The sequence below is a fragment of the Zootoca vivipara genome, chromosome 17 (genome assembly GCF_963506605.1).
Source record: "Zootoca vivipara chromosome 17, rZooViv1.1, whole genome shotgun sequence".
In the NCBI taxonomy this organism is placed as follows: Eukaryota; Metazoa; Chordata; class Lepidosauria; order Squamata; family Lacertidae; genus Zootoca; species Zootoca vivipara.
In genome coordinates this window covers 36648079-36671316 of record NC_083292.1, presented here as the reverse complement: position 1 = coordinate 36671316, position 23238 = coordinate 36648079, and the positions used below count along the sequence as shown (strand labels likewise).

General features: G+C 44.9%; 1 protein-coding gene and 1 long non-coding RNA gene across 2 annotated transcripts; one reads left to right on the top strand and one right to left on the bottom strand.

Annotated features, from left to right (window-relative positions):
* The first annotated feature begins 8132 nt into the window (after positions 1–8132).
* On the top strand, positions 8133–9430 carry LOC118076290 (uncharacterized). Its single transcript, XR_004691478.2, has 2 exons — positions 8133–8388; positions 9276–9430. It is a non-coding gene; the product is annotated as an uncharacterized LOC118076290 (long non-coding RNA).
* Positions 9431–17398: 7968 nt separating this feature from the next.
* LOC118076288 (loricrin-like) lies at positions 17399–21639 on the bottom strand. The gene is made up of 2 exons (XM_035098936.2): positions 21290–21639; positions 17399–18663 (listed from the first exon to the last, which is right to left on the bottom strand). The coding sequence occupies exon 2, from the start codon at positions 18633–18635 to the stop codon at positions 17682–17684; it is 954 nt and encodes a 317-aa protein (XP_034954827.2). The 5' UTR covers positions 18636–18663; positions 21290–21639; the 3' UTR covers positions 17399–17681.
* Between the last annotated feature and the right edge of the window lie 1599 nt (positions 21640–23238).

Here is a 23238-nt window from a genome sequence, read left to right as displayed (position 1 = left end):
TCGTTCCTCTGTGCAAGAAGAAGGCGGAAGTGAACTCAGCGTTTTTTAACTCTCTTTCGTCGCCATTAATCCTTTATTTATTTATTTTCTCGGCGATCTCCTGCGCTCTCCCTCGTATTCCTGATTTCTCCCCTCATCGATCCCGTCCTCTTTCTCCTCCTCTCGCTTTTCTATTTAGCTCTTGTTTTGATTTTATTTCGAGAGCCTCCTCTCTCTTTCTCTCTCCCCCCGCCTTCCCCGCTCTTGTTTACTGCTTTTTGCTATGGTGCGCGTGTATTTCAACATATATTTCAGCCTCCCTTGCGATCTCACAGTTCCTTTGCTTTGTATATATTTAACTATTAGTTTCTCTGCCTGGGTTTTAAAAAGCAGTTCTTACAACACAGTTCTCTTTAAGCGCTGGGGGTTTAAATCCCCTCCTTCGCTTAATACTCTCCCCAGGCAGTCGCTTACTTTATCCTCCCGGTTTTGGACTTCTGCTCACAGCGTTATAAAGAGTGTGTATTTACCGATATGAAGATCTTTCCTGCATTCCAGCCCATCGAGTAAACACGGAGCTCCGGTATGTTTTAAATCTTTTTTCAGCCGCCGTTTTCTCTTACTTCTCTTACTTCAAACTTATCTCTGGCCCCGTTTGTTCTCTTATAATGTATTTCCGCTTCTTAAATGAGTCCCTTGTTCGTGTTTATTGGTAGTTGTAGCCTTATTTGGGGGCCAGCTAAGCGCGGCTTTAGAAACGGAGAGTTCGGCACCACTCACCAGATCGTCGCGGCGTCACTTGGCTGAGGCGGCCCTTCTTACATGCGCTGGGGGGGTCTTCTTCTCCCTTCCACTTTTCAGTGCCGGGAATTCAAGAACCCCTCGTTTTGCGCTGCTCTGGTCACCACTGGTCTGAACTATCCTCTCAGACCTTTTTTGGGGGGCAGAAATTCGCCGAAACTGCCCCCCCAGTCCCCAGCCAGGAGCGGAGAAAGTTTCCCTGATCTGCCTCGTGAGAGTGCCTCGCCGGAAGTCAATCATGTATTTGTCTACACACTTCCATTCCTGTTTGAGATTTTGGTTAGATTGCATTCTAATGGTTGCCGTCATTTTTGCTATTTCAATCATTTCAAAAAGAATTATGTTGCCAATCTGCCGCGGATGGTACTTCTTCTGATCTGCAATTTTTAACAACCAATAACCTAGCAGTGGCTGTTGCATATAGAAAAATTCTCTTCACATCCCAAAGACTTTCAAAATGTTTTTTTTTAAGCCTGAATTTTAGTCTCTCCCAAACAAAGCCCTTTTGTTCTCTTGCACTTTTTAAATTCTGAGTTATTGGAAGGTTTATCGCTCCTCTTTCCCATGCAACCAGGCAACATATATTTCTGAGGTATTTTCCCTGCTGTAATTTTGATTCTTTTTGGCATTTTAAAATTATTTTTACAATGGATTTTCAAAATCCCATCGCTGCTCATAGCCCCTGACTGCACAGACTGACAGACAGTAACTTTAGCCAATGGAGTCATTTCTTGCATCAGACAGGAACAGCCTAGTGATGATGAAGCATTAATATGCAAATGGGAACAGCAGGATGACTCAGCTGTTATTACGGATAGACTTTCAGACTCTCAGCTACTTCAAACCAACAATTGTGAGACAGCTGCTCAGATGATTGACAGTTTACTGGAAGCCTTTGGATTTACAAGTAAGTGTTTTCAGTGACTAGTCAAAGTAATGCTTGAACCCAAGAAAGACTGCAACAGTCGTGTGACACAGTTTTTAGCTATTTTTGAGAATCGGGAACTAGCAGATTTTACACTTGTTGATGAACTGAAAGTTTGCAATTTGGGGGGGGGGTCACTTGGACTAAAGTTTGAGACATTTGCCGCTCTCATGGCAACAGCCTATATTCCCACATTTTACTTTGCCGCCTTTTTTTGTGATTTTAAATCTCCCTTGAGTTTCTCTCACCCAAGAGGACTTGCCCCAAACCTAGGTTTGCTATATTTTGAAGTGCAAAAAAAGAGGATGCTATGACAGCCATTCAAAGCCAATAAATGCAATTTGGCTCAAATTTTACCCCTGAAAAAGAGGAAGCGTCCTTGAAAAAGAGGATGCATGGCAAGCCTACAGCTGGATCTTGACATCCAGAGAATTCTCCTTTTATATATATATATACCCACACCTGGGCAAACCCTTTAAGCCACAAATGCACAAATGAAATGTTGAGGAGTTAGAGATGCAGGCTTGAGCACAAATGTATAAAGGGACACCAGTATGCCCAGAAAATGCCTTTGGATAAGGTTGCCATATGCCTGGATTCCCCCGGACATTAGTGGGATTGCAGTGGTGGAAGTGATGTCCGGGTGGAATTTCCCCAAAAGCAGCAGTTTGTCCTGGATTTTTGGCAACATAACCAAAAACTTGAGCGGTTTGTGCATTTGGGAAACTTCTTTAAAAATCTCGACAATTTTGGTGTTTTTTCTAAAGAAGAAAGAAATGCTCAACAACTTTGGCATTTTTATATATTAAAAAGTTCTACAATTTGTTTGTGTCTGGATTTTCATACCCTCCAACATTTCTCCAATGAAAACAGGGATATCCTAAGGAAACGTGGACATTCCAGAATCAAATCAGAAACTGGGACGGCTTCTCTAAAACAGAGATGTTGCTGGAGAATAGGGACACTTGGAAGGTAACCCTATGTAAAACTGCAGCAAACAGTTAATATTTTACACATATTTTCCATACTAAGGGGAATAAAAGGCCAGAGTATTTCTGTGCCATTGAGAAAAGAAGATTTTTGTTTGAGGAAGATGTGTATCAATATTTTTCTTTCTTTTAGCCAAACACAGCTAAGAAGTCAATGTTGCCCTTCACCCACTAAACACATTGTTTAAAGTCCTTATGGACTAGAAGCCATACTTTCTCTTTAAAACAAAGAAGAGTTCAAGGTTCTCAATAGGCCAGCTCATTAAGCCACAAATATACAAAAGAAACAGTGCACCATGTCTTATTTTTGTATATGATTTTAATTATTACTGTTGCCCAAATAGAGGCCAAAACAGAAAACAGTTAACTTTTCTCACCAAATTATATTTCAGGATGGATAAATGACACTAGGAAGTGAGTGCCCAACAGAGAAAATATTTGAAACGATTTTATGTAGAGAGAAAGGCATTCAACAAGCTATCCCCCAGCCATTTCTTTTAGCTAACAATGACTCAGAACGGAAGATGGTGACCCTTCAGCGAACAAACATATCTTCCTGAGGAGTCTCATGTTCTCTACTTCTGCTGATGTGGCCACTGGGGGGTTTGCTTCGTCTGCTGCTGGCAAGGAGGGATGCATGGAGGTGGGATGACCACAGGAGGAATGCATGGAGGTGGGATGACCACGGGAGGTTGTTGTTGGCAGCCTCTGTCCTCATGGCAGGAACTTCCACCTCTGTGGCAGGAGTCCTGTGGTTTGTTGTGGCAGGAGTCCTGTGGTTTGGTGTGGCAGGAGTCCTGTGGTTTGGTGTGGCAGGAGTCCTGTGGTTTGTTGTGGCATCCTCTATCGTTGCGGGAGCACATCTTGATATCGGTCAAATCTGGAGGTCTGTGAGAAAGGAAGAAATAGCCTTTCAGAGAAGGTCCGGCAGAAGCATACCTTTCTTAGTCTTCCACTCAAAGCAGCTCACAATATAATGGCCTTCCTTTCCTGTAGGAGGCATCTATAATGTTCTGTCTGTGTTAGATAATGAAATCCATTCCTAAATGGAGCCAGTGTGGTATAGTCGTTAGAGTGTTGGACTAGGACCTGGGAGACTCAGATTTGAATCCCTACTCATCTATGGAGCTCACAGAGTGACCTCCGGCCAGTCCCACACTCTTGGCTTATAGAGTAGTTGTGAGAATAAGACAGGCGGAGCAGAAATATGTACACCACCTTGAGCTCCTTGGAGGAAAAGTGGTGGGATACAAATGTTAAGTAAATAAATCAACATTTTTAACTGTTGTGGGGCTCACTCAATGTACCCCGGGTTTGTAACAATCTACTCATCCTGCAAAGCAAGTAATCCGGACTAAAGAAGCGTCTGTCTTAGTTGACAATGCTTCCTAATATCTTTAAGGAAGAACATATACCTTGAACCCTAGTTCTTTCAGGGCTAGTTTCAGGCAGGAGGCCATTTCAGCTCTACCTTGAGTTGCTGGGAGTTTACCTTGAGATGCTCAAATTGTTTAATTCGGTTTTTGAATCATTGGCTCTGTTTCTAATTGGATTGTAATTTGGTATTGTGATAATGTGGCTTTTATTGGATTTGTATTAAAATTAATAAAAATATTATTTTAAAAAAGAGATGCTGGGAGTTGAGTGTGGGACCTTCTGCAGGCAAAGCAGATGTTCTACCACTGAGCTGTGACTCTTCATATGTCCCTGTGTGTGCCACTCAAACTGTTGGCTAGATGCATTCTCTTTAATTGAAAACTCAACTCTTATTTAGTCAAAGATTCTTTTGATTCCTTAGTTCACCAATGCCTACAGTTTGTTGGTTTTCAAATATTTGTACCCAATGCCAATCCTTCTCAGAGTAGAGCCAGTGAAGTCAATAGACATGGCTAACAAAGGTTCATTCATTTCAATGTGTCTACTCTAAGTCAAATGTAGTTAGCTGCAACCCAAATACACCTAATCTGGAAATTAGGTTATCCCCATGCATCTAGAATAATCAAAGTTCAAACTTCCCACAGATACAATCAATAGAGCAGGTGGTATCTCCAGACTTACCCCAAATGCCAACTGGAAAAGCTGCAGTAGCAAAGATCAGACGTGTATGTCTGGAACCTTGGAGGGCGAGACCTTTTATACGGTCCCCTTGCCTTACTTCTGGAAATGAAATTCCTCTCTTGAGCAAGTGTGAGCAATATTGTCCTTCAAGCCATGAGCAAATCTTTGATGGATGGGCCCCACCCCATGGAAAAGTTTCACCAGGAAATAATGGGATCACTTTTGTAATACTACAGGCACCTGACCATGTTCTGATTCTGTGCTGTGTAACTTAATTAATTGTCTTTGTCGGAAACCTACAGATCAACAAACATTGGGCAACTTTTGGGATAAAGAAAGGCAGTCTCCTTTTGAACAATGTCATTCTGGATGCCTTTAAGATACATCATGGGGAAGGTGATTCCATCCAAATCTTTCCACACACCTTCCATTTTAGAACTATATGTGAGTAAACCATTTGGCTACAACACCTAGCAGACCCACAGGCCTAAATCTAGAGTGTGTGTGCTAGAGTCTCTGATGGTCCAGGAGATTGTAAAACCATGGAATATGGAGTTAGGCAGCTGTGAAGGTACAGCAGTGCGGAGGGACTGTGTGTAAGAGTCAACAAAGGGATTTAACTTACCATTTTTATCTCTGCTTTATTGTGTATACAGTCATACCTCGGTTTAAGTATGCCTCAGTTTGAGTACTTTCAGTTTAAGTACTCCGCGGACCCGTCTGGAACGGATTAATCCACTTTCCATTACTTTCAATGGGAAAGTTTGCTTCAGGTTAAGTACGCTTCAGGTTAAGTACGGACTTCCAGAACCAATTACACTCATACTTCGGGTTAAGTATGCTTCAGGTTGAGTACTCCATGGACCTGTCTGGAACAGATTAATCCACTTTCCATTAATTTCAATGGGAAAGTTCGCTTCAGGTTAAGTACGCTTCAGTTTAAGTACTCTGAGGACCATCTGGAACAGATTAATCCACTTTCCATTACTTTCAGTGGGAAAGTTTGCTTCAGGTTAAGTACGCTTCAGGTTAAGTACGGACTTCCAGAACCAATTACACTCATACTTCGGGTTAAGTATGCTTCAGGTTGAGTACTCCGTGGACCTGTCTGGAACAGATTAATCCACTTTCCATTACTTTCAATGGAAAAGTTCGCTTCAGGTTAAGTACAGACTTCCAGAACGAATTGTGTACTGAAACCGAGGTACCACTGTATCGGGGGTTGTCAACCTGGTTCCTACCTCCCACTAGTGGGCGTTTCAGGATTCTAGGTGGACAGTAGGGGGTTCAACAGCACAAGCTGAATCCTCCTTCCATCAAGCACTGGTGGGGGTGAGGAAATTTTACCATCAAGAAAGATGCATTAGTGGGCAGTAGGTATAAAAAGGTTGACTACCCCTGGTGTATATGTTGAAATGTTGTATTTTAACTTACACAGTATGTTGTGTAGCAACACACTATGATGCCATTGGGATGATGGGCAGTTAAGAAATGTAGTAAATAATGGAGGGTAATTAATGAGCAATACGAGCCGGGGGCGGGGGGAAGCCCCTTGTACATTTAGAGCAATATATTGCCATTTTAAATAACCATGGCTTTCCCCCAAAGAATTCTGGGAACTGTGGTTTGTTCAAGGTGCTGAGAGTTCTTAGTAGACTCCTATTCCCCTTACACAGCTACTATTAACAGAGTGGTTTAATAATCAATCCCTCTTCACGGGGAACCTGGACCTTTATACTGAAAGGCTCTCAGACTGATGGGTCAGTGTGTCTGGCTATTAATGAGAAGGTTGGTGGTTTGAGTCCATCCAGGGATGGTTGTGAGATTCCTGTGTTGCAGGGGGTTGGCCTAGATGACCTGACGCCCAGGTCCCTTCCAACTCTACAATTGTATGTTCAAGCCCGAGTTCTTTAATTTACAGGGTTTCATCCCACTAAAGCTATGGGACCCAGGTGGCGCTGTGGTTAAACCACTGAGCCTAGGGCTTGCTGATCAGAAGGTCGGCGGTTCGAATCCCTGTGATGGGGTGAGCTCCCGTTGCTTGGTCCCAGCTCCTGCCAACCTAGCAGTTCAAAAGCACATCAAAATGCAAGTAGATAAATAGGGACCGCTACAGCGGGAAGGTAAACGGTGTTTCCGTGTGCTGCTCTGGTTTGCCAGAAGCGGCTTTGTCATGCTGGCCACATGACCTGGAAGCTATACGCCGGCTCCCTCGGCCAATAATGCGAGATGAGCGCGCAACCCCAGAGTCGGTCACGACTGGACCTAATGGTCAGGAGTCCCTTTACCTTTACCTTTATCCCACTAAAGCTACATTCACATTTGCTAAGGATGTTGGGAATTGTAGCTCAGTGAGGGGGGAAATTCAGTTCCTATGATTCTTTGGGGGAGGACATGTGCTTTAATAGGGTTGCCATTAGCAGAATTTGGCTTCCCCCTCCCCTAAAAAAAGGTCCACAATTTGTTTGTGTCCAGATTTTCACTTCTTGAAATATGGCAACCCTAGCTTTAAACATGTGTTGGATGCAGCGGCGTAGCGAGCTGCCGTGACGCTCGGGGTGGCAAATTGCCATGCACCCAGGGGGGGGGGGGTCGCCCGCTACATAATGACACATGCATCACTACGTAATGACGCATGTGTGCTACGTAGAGGGGGATCGCGCCACACGACTTTGAAACAGAGCCTAAATGGAGCGTCCAGGCTCCAGGTAGATAGCCCACTGACTCAGCACGCCCGCTACACCAGTGGGCTATCTGCCTGGAGCCTGGACGCTCCGTTTAGGCTCTGTTTTGAAGTTGCGGGGGGGGGTGTGTGATCCCCTCTACGTTGTACGCATGTGCAGCATCCCACTGCACATGCGTGCTACAAAGAGGGGATCACGCCCCAGTGACTTCTAAGCGAAGCTTAAACGGAGAGTCCAGGCTCCAGGTAGATAGCCCACTGGCGCAGCGTGCCGCGCCGTGCCGAGCAGGCTTTTTACCGGGAGGCTGGAGGGGCTCACCTTGGGAGTCGCTGGGTGGGGCACTGACTGTCACCCCCCCATTGTGGAACCCGGGGCGGCCCGCCCCCTATGCCCACTAGCTCCGCCCCTGGTTGGATGAGCTTTCAATGTATGGTGATCATTCCCTTATTTCCCTACAATTGACTATTGGGGAAGAGAGAGGGAGGGAGGGAGAGAACAAGCTTTTGGAAGAAGTGGATGACATTTGCAAATTCTACTTTGGGACTATTCTCCATTCTTCTCCCAAAGATGTCTTTTAAGAATCCAGTAAGAAGACCCTGAAAAAGATTGTTCTGTTGGACCATGATTGGTCAATGTGTGTGATTGTTGATACATAGGAATTCTAAGGGCAATTACATTATGCAGTGCAGAATCAGACCCTGACTTGTCATGAGTTGCACGCTGCATTGCAAAAGTAATCTCATTATGTTCTGGTGATACCTTTTCCATGGGGTGGGGCCCATCCAGTAACACATCCAACTCATCTCATGAAAGTCCAGTTTTGCTCACTCTTGCCCAAGAGAGGAATTTCATTTCCGGAAGGCAGGTGATGCATAAAAAGTATCTCACCTCAAGGATCCAGACAAGACTCCAGTGACCATTCCTATCATAAGGATTCCAGTTTACATTTTCAGTAAGTTTGGGGATTCTACCTGTTCTGTGGATAGAATTGGAGGGCAGGGGTTGGAACTGATCTTCTTAAATTGATGGATGGGGTGATTTATGTCAAGGGAAGCCATCTTGGTGTCCCCCAGATGACAATGGACAACAACTCCCATCGTTCCTGTTCATTAGATGAGCCAGCTGGGGCTGATGGGAGTTGTAGTCCAACGTTCCGGAAAGCACCACTTCGTCCATCCTTGGAGCTGTGCAACTCTGAGTCCCTTTAAAGGGGAACATTGTGAACCTAAGCTAAGGGTAGCCTAGGTGGTATCTTCTAGATGTTTCAGACTACAGATTCCACCAGCCCCAGATATCATAGCCACTGGTCCAGGAAGATGAGAGTCTATAACAGTTAGAGGATATTTTTCAAACTGTGTTTTTGTTGAACCTTCTTGTGAGATATTTTTTCTAGTTCACTTGAACAACGTTCTTTCTTTCCCCGCAAGGTCTCCATGCTTTTTTCTAGGAATTCTGTTGGATACCGTAAGGCACTGGTTTTTTGTTTCTTTCGCTTTACTTATTTTGACAATTTATATGCTTCTTAATTACAATCATCTCCTTAGGTGATTATTGCCCAAAATGCCTAGAAGGTTTGAGAAGCCACCCTAATCTAGTTAAAATGTGAAGACTTAAGAAATAGACATTTGCATTGGACCTGTTCTCCACAGGACTCCAGATCTGACCGATATCAATATCCATTTAGGAATGGATTTCATTTTGTAACACAGAATGTGATAGGTGCCACTCACAGGGAGGAAAGGCTTCTATATAGGACTGTACACAGCTTTGAGTGAAGGAATAAGAAAGGTATGTTTCTGCTGGACCTTCTCTGAAAGGCTGTTTCTTCATTTCTCACAGGACTCCAGATTTGACTGATATCAAGATGTGCTCCCGCAACGATAGAGGATGCCACAACAAACCACAGGACTCCTGCCACAACAAACCACAGGACTCCTGCCACAACAAACCACAGGACTCCTGCCACAGAGGTGGAAGTTCCTGCCATGAGGACAGAGGCTGCCAACAACAACCTCCCGTGGTCATCCCGGCTCCATGCATTCCTCCCGTGGTCATCCCAGCTCAGTGCCCAAAACAACCTCCCATGGTCATCCCACCTCCATGCATCCCTCCTTGCCAGCAGCAGACGAAGCAAACCCCCCAGTGGCCACAGCAGCAGAAGTAGAGAACATGAGACACCCCAGGAAGATGTGTTTGTTGGCTGAAGGGTCACCATCTTCTGTTCTGAGTCATCGTTGGCTAAAAGAAGTGGCCGGGGGGGGGGGAGGATAACTTATTGAATGCCATTCTCTCTACATAAAATTGTATCAAATATTTTCTCTGTTTTCTGCTTTGGCCTCTGTTTGGGCAACAGTAATAATTAAAATCCTATACATACAAAAATAAGACATGGTGCACTGTTTTCTTTGTATACCTGTAGCCTAAAGGGCTGGGCTATTGAGAACCTTGAACTCTTCTTTGTTTTAAAGAGAGAATCAGGTTTCCAGTCCATAAAGACATTAGGTGTTTGGTGATCAAAGGGCAAGATTGAAGGAAGGAAGTAAAAGAAACCTCGATGAATGTCTTCTTCCGTAAACAAAAACAATATTCTCTGATTGGTACTGAGATACTGTTACCTTTTTCTGACCTCTTGACATGTCACGTATAAAATAGTAACTGTTTGCTGCAGTTATGTTACATACTTACATTTCACATGCATTTCCCTAGCACATTGGTGTTTCTTTTTAAAACTGTGGTTGTGAGGGTTGAATCTGGGGTAATCCCCCCCCCCGTAGGTGCTGCCACCCACTTTGGAAACAACTGTTTCCAAAGATCTGGCATGTGTGTGTCACTTCATCACATGAGATTCCTAGCAGGCGCGCCAAAGGCTGTATCAACACAGGTTGCCAGGTAGTCCTTTTTGGCACACCCAAAAGTGTGTGGGCCATGGAAAAAGCATGTCACTGTGCTGAGGCTTGGAGCCAGGGTGGGGTAGGGAGGGAAGCAAGAAGAAACTGCGAACCCCTCCCTCTCGCTCAATATTAGAAATCCAGGCAGCTGGGTGTCAGGAGATCCAGAGCAGACAAAATTATATATAGTTCGGATTCAAGGCCTTCGAGCAGCAATTCTTGATGTCTCCCCAATCATTAGATGTCTCACCTTAGCTATCAATGCTATCAGTCGAGATGTTTAGCCACAGCATCAGTTTTAATTTTTATGTTATGCAAAAACTAGTCATTAAGGCTATAGTCTTAATCCTACTTACTAAAGTCTTAGCGCAGTAGTTCCCAAAGTGGGTGGCACTGCTTTTGGGGGTGGGGGTGGGACAGTGGGATTACACTAAGAGGCAAGGGGGCAGCAGAGGGGGGAGGGAAACTGGAGGTCTTAATGGCTGAAAGACTGGTATCACTCTGTCAAGTTAATCATTTTCTTCTGACTCAATTAAACTAAATAGTTTTAAATGTGCAATTAATTGCTTCTGTTCTGAATTTTATTTTGTTATTTTCTTCCTTCTGGTCACACAACCTGCTGTTTTGAATAATGCTTTTCACAGAGTAGGGAAGGGGGCACGAGGGATTAGTTTGTGGAACCAAAGGAATGCTGGCTACAAAACATTTGGGAACCCCTGTCTTAGAAAAAGGGTGTATGAAATTATGAGCTGTGTGGAGACAGCGAATAGGTTTCTCTCTCTCTCATAATTCTGGAACTCAAGAATATCCAATGAGGTTGAATTTTGGTAGATTCGGGACAAACTGATGGTGTGGAGACCGTGGATCCACTCTCATAATCACAGAACCCATTGGGGCTATCGATCGAATCTGAACGAATCTGGAATATTCAGGACAGACAAAAGAAAGCTCTTCTGCATACAGAGTATAGTAGTGACAGTTACCCACTTGGACAGCTTTCAAAGAGGATTCCATAAATTAAGGGACCAAAGGCTATGACTGCATGGCACAAGCCTTTAGGCAATGGTGTTAACCAGATAATTTTCCTGCTACTGAATGTCAGGATGTTCTCAGCGGCTCCCGGCTGGTTGCCCAGGAAACTATTAAGACAATGAAAAGTTTCTTACCATCCTTCTTTATTTCAGACTTTACAGAGAGAGGCTATAGAACCCAGCCTTTTGGATAATGGTGTTGTCCCAAGTGAATCTCCACCCCCCGTCTCTCCCACTTTCTTGTTACTTCAACGGGTGCCGCTAAGTGCCCTCTGTCTTTGAGCTCTTTGCTCTCCTACTTTTAAGGCACGCTGGGTTCTGGGAGATGGAGGGTCTGGAATGCTTTCTAATGACAACGTGTCAGCCAGGTGTTGTTCTGGCTGTCCCACAATTTCCTAGCTTCCATGACACTGAACAGGGAGATCATGCCTGTTTGAGGCATGGGTTAGTTTCACATGTCTCCCTTCAGAAGTCCATTCTGTTTCCTCATTCATTTGCATTTTTGTTAAAAAAGAGAGAGTAAATATTTGTTTTATTGTATTTCTTTGAGAATATATATGACTCGGTGAAAGAGCTATCTCTTGAGCATCTCTAGGTCAGACTAGGTCTTCCTTACAACCTTGTGCATGACTGAAGGGAAGGTAGAGAGGGGTTTGTGGGTGAAAATGAGCTCATGGTGCAAAGATAACACAGGACAGGCAAATCAGTACCATACATTTAAAGTTACAGGTAGGTTGCTGTGTTGGTCTGCCGTAGTCGAAACAAACAAACAAAAAAATCCCTTCCAGTAGCACCTTAGAGACCAACTAAGTTTGTCATTGGTATGAGCTTTCTTTCTTTTTTTAAATATAATTTTTATTCAATTTTTTTGCACAAACAACAAACAAAACATACATACAACTAACACATAGAAATTTCCCATAATTGTTCACATTGTTATTTTCATGGTATGGAGACTTCCCTCAGTCCCCATTGGTAAGAGCTTTCATGTGCATGCACATTTCTTCAGATACACTGAAATAGAAGTCACCAGACTCTTATATATAGTGAGAGGCTGGGGAGGGGTATTACTCAGAAGGGTGGTGGGAATGGGTGATCGGCTGATAGGTGTGGTAAACCTGTTGACGACTGTTAATGACTGCAATTGGTCTTACAGGAAAAAGCAAGCGCTTTATCATGTATAATGAGATAAGAATCCAATGTCTCTATTCAGACCAGGTCTCTCCATGGTTTTAAGTTTGGTAATAAGTTGCAATTCAGCAACTTCTCTTTCCAGTCTATTTCTGAAATTCTTTTGTAATAAGACAGCTGCATTTAAAGTACATTCAATGTGCATTTAAAGCACCTGACTTCCCCCAAAGAATCATGGTGACTGTAGCTTGATTCTTTAGGCAAAGCCATGTGCTTTAAATAGGCTGCTCCTCTTTTCTTTTTAATTTCTTTTCTTTTTGGAACAGAGTCCATGTTGTGATGCAACAGGCCCCCTCTAGCGGTACTTTCCTGACGCATCTAAACAGATGGTTGTTTTGAGGAACACTTCCAGCGGCATGAAAAGGTTTCCGAGGACTGGAATCGTGCTCTGTTTTCAGGGAATGAATTGTAGCTCAGTGGTTGAACCAGTGCCAGATTTACGTATAAGCTAAACAAGCTATAGCTTAGGGCCCCACTCTCTTGCCCCCCCCAATTAAAGGAAAACATTTACAAAATATAAGATAAAAACAATTAAAATAAAACCTACATACAGCAACAGTGTTTTTTAAAAGGTTTTTTATTAAAGTACGAGAATTTTTACATACATTATATTCTCTCCTTCCAATTTTAAATTTCCCGTACCATTTCCCTTTCCCTTCCCACCCCCTCCCCGACCCATAATCCATTGGAAGGGTTCAAACAGTTGTCCTCAGCCACGGGCACAATATCTTTAATTTCCACTGAATGTCTTCTGATCCAGTAGTTGTTGTCCATTGAAGATAAGGGTTCCATCTGGTTCTAATAATAGTAGACTTGGCCCTCCATGTTATTTCCTGTGACGTTACTGCCACAATGTCTGACTGAATAAATTCAAACAAATAATTAGTCCAGACCTCTACTGTCCATTTTTCTCTATCTTTCCAACCTAAAGCTATTGTTGCCTTTCCTGCTACTATCATTGCTTTGAAGGTGTGCTGGTCACCTTTCTCTATGGCCGTGTTTCCTAATATACCCATTGTCATAAGATTGAAGTCTATAGGTAACTTCACTTTAAAAACTTCATTAATAACCTTAAGGATTTTATTCCAAAATCCCCTTACCTCTGGGCATTCCCAATACATATGGGAGAACCATCCCTTGGCTTGTTCACAGTGCCAGCAGTTAGGGTTCAATCCTGGTATCATATTTGCTAGCTGGGCCGGAGTTCTATACCATTTTAGTTCGAGCTCCCTACATTTGCACAGCAACTGTGTTTTATGTTGTGTAGGCTCCTATTAGGTCCATAAATTACCATATGGCATATATTCAACACAGAAAAACCAGCAACAAATTTATTGTTGACAAAGGACAGCTGGACATATAAAGGACTGGGAATACCCCATCTGAAACTCTGGAGAGCTGCCACCAGGCATTGTAGGCAACATGGAGCTTGACGTTCTAGTGGCCTGGCTCTGTATAAGGCAGTTTCCGATGTCCTTAGAACTGCCAGAGTAAAGGATAGATACAGTAGGATGATGATACATCGAATCATAGAACTGTATTGTTGGAAGGGACCTGGACAGATCGATCCTCATTAGCAAGTAACAATTCTCTGTTTATGTGGACCTTTGCTAGATGTTGTGACTGACTGATCTGGGGTCTCCTCTCCCCTGACCATTTAGCATGTTCCTCCAAACCTGGAAAGAGGAAGTTCCTCAGTCTTCTTCCAGCTGCTGGAGTGCCATTGCCCAATTGCTTCTGGCTTCTGGGATGTTCCGAGATCAGTATCAACAGGTGAGGTTCAACATGACCCACTTAATCCTGTGGCTTCCTGGCACCTTACCACAGAGTACCTGAGTGGAACATCCAAATCCAAGAACAGTTTGATCTAAAGTTGGATGAGTCATTCATTCCAAACATGACAATCCTGCAGGAACATTCCATTCCTGTTCTCAACCTGCCTTCTGCTGCTAAATAATGTCAGTCCCTGCCCCCCCCCAATACACACACACCCCTTGACTAGTGGAGGTTGTTCCTTCTTTTTGGCCACTAGAGGGTGAAGGAGACAATGAAACTTGGAGAACAGTTCCAGCATAAAAGAGTGGCGCAGCAAATTACTCCATATCCCTTGGAGATAAATCGCTTCATTGCAGTTAACATAATTTATTATTCATTTGTTTATTCACTCAATCATTAAATTGGTATAATGCCATTCATCTGAAGAACACAGGGCAATTCACAACATATAATGGCCTAATGACACAAAAAGACCTCTGCTGGGTCAAGCTAAGGGTCCATCTAGTCCCGTATTCCATACCCTCCAACATTCCTCAGATGAAAATGGAGACATTTCTCCCCCACCCCCCCATCCCCATTGACTCTCCTTAACTCACCATTTTTGTCAGAAGAAGTGCCAACACCACTTGGACATAGGACACATGCCCTCCACAATCCTGATGGAAAAGCCCTAAATCCCAATTTTATTATATTTTATTCCAGGCATAGGCAAACTCCGGCCCTCCAGCTGTTTTGGAACTACAATTACCATCATCCCTAGCTAACAGGACCAGTGGTCAGGGATGATGGGAATTGTAGTCTCAAAAACATCTGGAGGGCCGGAGTTTGCCTATGCCTGTTTTATTCTTTGGTGGATCTACAAAAGGAAGAACACACACCAATAACTAAATATCAGAAAGAGGCCAGATTAGATGAAGACATACAGAGCATTTTTTAAAATATAAAGAAATCAAGACTCTTTGTACTTCACTCTCGCTTTCTTCCCACCCCCTGCTTGCCCCTCAGAACCAGCACGTCCTGTGGTGCTGGACCTCAGAGGCAGCAGCCTCTCCTCTTCCTCACCGGCTCTCCAGCAGCCACTACAAGTTTCCCTAGAGAGGAGGCAAGCAGCAGAAGCCATGAAAAGGCAAAAAAACCAACAACAAAGGGCATAGGAGAAAGGGAGGGGGAAAAAGGGAGGTAGGGGGTAAAAAAGAAGCAAAAGAAAGTTTACAAAAATTACAAACAAACAATACATAAAATACCAACAACGTCCAAATCGTTTTTTTTGTGTCCTTTTTTTTTTTTTTTGATTTTCGAGATGGAAAACCCTGCAGAGGGTCTCCTCGTGATCCACAAGGACTCTCCAGCTCGCTTCCACAATTTCTGGGTTTGAATTCAATTATTTAGTTATTATTTTATTATTTCCTGGTGCCACATGAATACACTGAGTGATACACCAGACGTGGTGCCTTTTCCTTCCCCCTGTACTGCCTCCTAAGTTGCTGGGATTTCCCATAGCCTAGCTCTTTACTCTTTCCCTTTCCTTTTACCTCTCCTGTATCATGCATTTCTTCCTCTCTGATTGGAATGTGCTGGCTTTTATCTTCCAGCTGGTTGAGCATGTGTGGTTTTTTCCCCCTTTGGACCTGCCCTGCCCAGACTCTTCTGGTCAACTCACCTCTACAGCATGAGCATAAGAACAGAAAAATTTAAAGTAGTCTGCTGGTTTAGGGTAATGACTCATCTAGTTCAGCATCCTGTTCTCACGGTTCCCCAGATCTCTCAAGAGGGAACCCTCAAGAAGGATTCAAGCAGTGTATCTGAAGAAGTGTGCATGCACACGAAAACTCATACCAATGACAAACTTAGTTGGTCTCTAAGGTGCTACTGGAAAGAATTTTTTATTTTATTTTGTTTCAAGCACATCTGTGGTCATTGAAGCTGATATGCAGAAGTATTACTGCTGGCTAAGCCAGGTGAGAGTGGCTATTGGTGCTCTAACCCTCTGTGAGTTAGGGACTTCTCCTGCATGCAAAGACAGGCTGCGGCAGATGGACTGGAGGAGACCTATGGTGGGTCCAGAGGTCAAGAAGGCTGTTTCTGCGTGTGCTGTAGAGGGAAATGCGGGGCAGATGGGGCTGGTCAATGTGGCAAGGTAGCCGGTCTAGGAGAAGGAAAACTCTGATCCTAATCCTCCACTGGCTTCTGGGATATCTTCAGGAGAAGAAAAGGCTAAGGCAGGCACCCCCAAACTGCGGCCCTCCAGATGTTTTGGCCTACAACTCCCATGATCCCTAGCTAACAGGACCAGTGGTCAGGGATGATGGGAATTGTAGTCCAAAACATCTGGAGGGCCGAAGTTTGGGGATGCCTGGGCTAAGGAGTAAAACCTATGCAAATCCATATTGGAGTCCCTTAGATGGTAGGATGGTGCCTAGTATGCCGCCTCCTGGCAGCCAAGCTGCTGCCAAACGAATTACTCTGCTTTCCTTTGGACCACATAAGTGAGACAGACAGGGGAGTCTTGTCATCTGGGCAGCCCAAGACCTCAATACACACTGCCCAGGCTTGCACCCCAGGAAGGTTGCTTTGGTGCTGCTAGCAGAGCAGATTAACTTCACCCTGGAGGTGCACACTCAAGACACATGGATGCCAACTGCCTCTTAGTGTGGAGGTACAGCACAATCATCATGGCTAGCACCTATTGATAGCTTTCTCCTCCACAAATTTTCCCATGAATTTTAAAGCCATCTTTGCCTTCTGTTCCAGACTTTAACTGTGTTGCCCTGAATATTGCAACATTCAAGTTTATTGAATGTCCATAAGTTCTAGTGCTATGAGAAAGAAAGGGGGGGGGACTTTTTTTCTAACTGCAGCACCAGCTGCTCCTGACAGTGATTTTATTACTGCATTGTGGGATGTAGTTGTTGTTTTTTATTTAAAAAACAACAACACAAAACTTTGGTTGGGATAATGTTGAGACTTTCTCAGCAGAAAGTGGTGCACAAATTTAATGAGGCTGAACTTAAAAGAGGCATGTGAAATGGATTGTGACAATGGAATTGGGGTGGCGGAAAAAGACATCACAGATGTGTTGATTTTGAGATAAGCTTTATTCTCTCCCATGCATTAAGGGAGATTGAAACAAGGAAATCAGCAGCGGCGGGCGGGTGAGGAAATTCCCATCCACACACACACACATACACATAAATTACATTGAAGAATGAGCCACACATTGAACATTAAATGCCATTGAAGAATGAAAGGGCATAGAAAGCAACATGCAGAAGTGTCCTTCGCTTAACATGTCGTTGTCAGGATGCTGATGCGAGCTAGCAAATTTAGCTTTTCTTGGGTTGCTTGGCAAATGCTGCATTTTACTTGATGCTTGGAAATGGGCAGACCTGCTTCGTTTGCCCGATGCATGGAGGGACGACAATGGGGCACTTGGTCTGTGAGGATCCACCACCAGATCCACCGCTGCTGCAACAGACAGCTCCACCACTGCCGCTGCTGCAACAGACAGCTCCTCCTCCACCACCGCCACCACTGCTTCCGCCAGATACGACAATGGTTTTCCCACCTGATCCTCCTCCACCTCCTCCACCAGATCCTCCTCCAATCACCTTAACCCCACCTGAGCTTCCACCACCGGATGAGCTACAACAAACCGCACCACCACCACTGCCGCCCCCAGAGGAGCTGCAACATACTCCACCACCAGATCCCCCACCACTTCCTCCACCTATGATGATGGTTTTCCCACCTGATCCTCCTCCACCTCCTCCACCGGATCCTCCTCCAGTCACCTTAACCCCACCTGAGCTTCCACCACTGGATGAGCTACAACAAACTGCACCACCACCGCCACTGCCGCCCCCAGAGGAGCTGCAACATACTGCACCCCCACTGCCGCCGCTAGCTCCACAGCAAACCCCTCCAGATCCTCCACCAACTACTATGGGGATCTTTTGCTGGCCACCTCCATATCCACCACCCATTCCACCACCCATTCCACCTCCAACGCAACATCCAGAAGATTGGCCACTGCCGCCGGATGATCCACAGCACACTGCGCCGCCGCTGCTAGCTCCGCAGCAAACCCCTCCAGATCCTCCGCCAACAACCATTGGCATCTTTTGCTGGCCTCCTCCATATCCACCTCCGCTTGGTATAATGATGACTCCGCCAGACTGTCCGCCGCCGCCAGATCCTCCTCTACAGCAGCCTCCACCTCCGCCTCCACCTCCACCTCCAGAGCAGCAGCAGCAGCCACCCCTTGAACCGCCACAGCAGCAACAGCCACCTCCGCTTTGTCTTTGCTGGCTCATCTTTCGGCTTCTGTGTGTCACGTTAGACCTGGAAAGTGGAGAAAGGAGAGTTAATGCACACTGCTGGCTGCAATGGTCATTTCTCAAAACGCGTCATTCTCATGGTGGTCAGCTTGTGTCCAGGCGGCAGCACCAGAGAGTACAGGTGGCCACTGGTGGTGTGTTGGGTCACAAGGCTGAATGCATGCATGTATACCTAAATACACACACAAACACACCACTTTACTCCATATTTTCATCTGAGGAATGTTGGAGGATAGGCCCTTCGGGTAATGGTCACAAAGAGGACGCAGGTGGAACAAGGAGTCTGACCCAGGTGAAAACAGGAAGGTGGGGAGGAGGCCATAAGCAGAAACTCAACATGTGAAGAGACACCGCCCCCTACTGGGATTCAGCCAAACAGCAGACCCACCACCTGCACTCGCGCTGCACCTCAGCCGCAGCTCTGCCACTATCCCTCTTGTTCCCCAACTAACCATAAAAGGCTGCTTATTTCCTAGTGTGTCCTTCTTTGCTAGAGTTGCCAGACTCAACAGAGGACAGGACTTCTGTGCCTTTAATTGCCCTGCATTCTTTTGAGTCTGGAAACCTTAAAGAGAAACCAGCAGACCCTTTGTTTAATTTCTTTAAGGTTTCCAGACTCAAAAGAGAGCAGGGCAATTAAAGGCACAGAAGTCCTGTCCTCTGTTGAGTCTGGCAACCCTATTCTTTGCCAGGGCCATTTTTCAATCAGACCACTTCCCCTCCCTCACTCATGGATTCCATGCCTCTCCCCGGGATCCAAATTATTTTCCCCACCTCTTCTCAGATTACTTGGCGGTTCCCCCTGCATGAAAGACACTGTTGCAACAAAGGATTCTTATCACAGAGGATCCTTCCCTTAGGTGATCCTGGGCCTGTGATTTGAATTGGTGCAACTCAGACACTATTTGACCACCTCCAGAATCCCTAGCTTCAACTCTCTTGTTTTCTGTACTTTCTGCCTAGAATCTCTTCCCTCAGTGCTACCTGGCTGGCTGCCAGCTAGCAAGCCAAACCATATATCTGGTGTAGATATGGAGGCCAGATAATGTGAATGACATCGCTCCCCTGCACCAGTTAAGCAGGTTGGGCCCTGCAAACTGGGCATGGATGTATAAGGCCTCTTCTGGGAACAATTCCTCAGTGAACCTTTGTCTGACAGATTTATCCCTTGATAATCATAAAGGATTAAGGTGCCTCTTGGAACAGGTTTAGGGTAAGATGCACTCTCTGGCTTAGCTGCAGCTATCATTCAAGCATTGCTGTTGGGGAGGACACACCAATTCATTTGCTGTGACCTCAGCTGCTCAGGTACCCACCCCCCCACCCCCCAAATACAACAATATTCTGCATGTTTGTGGATACAGTAGCTACACTGTATGCCTGCATTTCACCTCTAAACCTTAGCAGCAAATACATATACAGTGGTGCCTCACAAGACGAATTTAATTCCTTCTGTGAGTCAATTCGTTTTGCGAAAAAATTGTCTTGTGAATTGCGGTTTCCCATAGGAATGCATTGAAACTTCTTTTTTTGCCCATAGGAACGCATTAATTAAATTTCAATGCATTCCTATGGGGAACCGCGATTCACAAGACGAATTTTTCGCAAAACGAATTCGTCTTGCGAAAAATTCGCCTTGTAGGGTATTCATCTTGCGAGGTACCACTGTACCCAGAAACAAATCTAGGCTCCTTTGTGCCCTAGGTATGGAGCTGCCCACCCCCATCTCATAAAAAACCCCAACGTATCATAAAGGACTCTCAAACAGGACATTTAATAGAACAAGCCTATAAATGACTACTCAAAGGCAAATCCCACGGAGTTCAATGTGGCTTACTCCCAGGAAACTGGGTACACAGGACTGCAACCTAAATCTGTCAAGCCAGAGACAGAACTTCTGGCAATATTTGAACTGGCTCTTTGTTACCTTTGACAAGGTGCCAGCAGAAAGGCACTAACTCAGAGGTTGCACACTTTTCTCAGAAGAAAGTCCCACTTAAATCAGCGGTCCCTATCTCCCTGGCAAACTTGCAACAGTGTGTGTGAGTACTGGAAATTGGTCAAAGCGGGAAAGAAACAAGGGAAAGCGACTCAGCTATGGTAAATTAAGAGGCTCTCCTGACATTTATCAGCCAGCACATCAACTGAAAGGCTGCTCTCAGGGTAAGCAGGGGGAGTGGAGTGCGGGAAAAGCAGGCATTCTAGGATATATGGCCCTGTAACGGAAAGCCCCACTGCACAAGCTAACCATCCGCTTTTCCAGCCAACTGGGGAAGGGACTCCACAGGGCTCCTGCGATAGCCCATACAACCAGCCAGATTCTTCCGCCAAAGCACCAACGGAGGTGAAATTTTGCACCTGGGTGGGTGCAACCTAGCCAACCTCTAGGTAATTCCCTGCCTGAACAGGGAACAGAAGAACTCTCCACAAATTCTCCTGTTCCTCATTTAAATCTAGAAGGATGTCCCTCTCCCTCCACTGATTGTAAGGAATTCTATACTGTATCAAGAATTCAGATCAACCCTTTGCACCATGACCCTACAAAATGAATATTATATTGGTTAAAGCTGCAGGTGGTTCCGTGCATTCAAGAGAAGGAGGATTATCAAGGATCTAAGCCTTCAACTTACCTCGTTGGACAAATGTGGCAGAAGGAAGGAAACGTCGCAATGGATTCGAATGATGAGCTTGCAAACCACAGCTCCTCTTTATACCCATTTTCCAGCCGCTCCTATGGGAAGTGAGGCACCCCAGGAATGGTGAGTGACACAGTTAGAATCTCCCTTAACAACCTGCCTCATCAATCCCAAGATGTCAGACACGTCATAGGAGATCCATATCTCTCTTTTGTATCACTCGTTATTTTATGGGACGTAAACAGTTTAATAAGGGCGCTACACCTAATGAGTAAGTTCCTGCTTTGTAGCGGTGCCTCGCATATTTGTGGGGGCTCTTGATGCAAAGACTGGTTTTCTTTAGGAAAGGGGGTGGTTTCCGACAGGTTTAGGCAAATCAGTCAAATTAGGCAAATGACCAAGGTGGCTTATTTTCCTCAGTTCCGGCACCTCTCAGGTGGGTGCCAATGCTATTCTAAGAGAACAAGGCTGGTGTTTGTGGTGAGTTCTGGAACCTCTTTTTCTAGAAAAAAGGCACTGGTTATTACCGCACTTATTTATCCGTAAGATAAGAGACAGCGGTAATGCAATATTTAGAATGTCGGACTAGGACCTGGGAGACCAGGGTTCAAATCTCCACCCAACTCCGAAGCTCACTAAATGTGACCTTGCGCCAGTCACTGCCTCACAGCCTTGCCTACCTTGCAGGGCTGTTGAGGGGATGGAATGAGGAGGGTGAGGACCTTGTAGGCCACCTTGAGCTCCTTGGAGAAAAAGGAGAGATATAAATGCAACCCACTAATCAATCAAATCCCTTCCCTGCCATTTCTACGCTAATCTGCATAAAGAAAGAAAGAAAAGAGCAAGAAGATTTGCTGTTAAACACTTTAGGTCAGGCATAGGCAACCTGGCTCTCCAGATGTTTTGGAACTACAACTCCCATGATCCCTAGCTAACAGGGCCAGTGGTCAGGGATCGTGGGAGTTGTAGTTCCAAAACATCTGGAGAGCCAAGGTTGCTTATGCCTGCTTTAGGTTGCACCCTGTTAAATTCTGCTTAGATTAAACCTATTGAAAACAGAGGGCATAAATTTAGTCATTAGTATCAGTTGGTATACTCTGGATATGACTAACATTCGATTCTCTGAAGCAAAGGATATGTTCACACATTTCACAGAGCACAAGTGCCAGCTGCTTCTACACACATACACCGGTTGTGTGAAAGAGTGTACACTTGTTAATTTGTACGGCTCAGCAACTGATACATTGCCTGTGCACTAATTAAATGTTACATATGCATGTGCAGACCAACTGTTTGTGTGCATGGATACACAGATTGTGTGGACAACCCTAATGTCCTCAAAAAGACATAGCAGGTCAAGCTACTTCTAATAAAGTATGAATCTGAAGTGGGATAATATGAAACAGAGACATACAGTTTAATTGGGTATTTTTAGAACTGTGCTAGCCCCAAGTATGATTTGGAGCCTGACTGAGTGCTAAGCATTCCAGTGGCCCCAGTCTGATACAGATCCCAAAGCTGAAGCAAACTGGGGGGGGGGGTTTGTCTTACCCAGTTTTAATTAGGGTTTGACCCCCTAATTAATCATGTGAGGGTGGTGACACAGCCTGTTTCTTATTCTCTGACTCTCCTGCTGTTTAACAGTCCTAAATCACTCCAGCTTGACAAAATCTGACCCAGGGTGATTTGTGGTTTCCTCAACCTTCTCTGGCTGAATCTCAAGTTGATCTAAACTGATCCAATTCAGTTTGAGATCTGGGATTACAGCCCCACATTAATGCTTTTGAATAACAGCTGCTCGAAATCACAGAAGGGGAGAGTGCTGTTTCACTCATGCTGTTGTTGTTTAGTCGTTTAGTCATGCCCAACTCTTTGTGACCCCATGGACCAGAGCACGCCAGGCACTCCTGTCTTCCACTGCCTCCCGCAGTTTGGTCAGACTC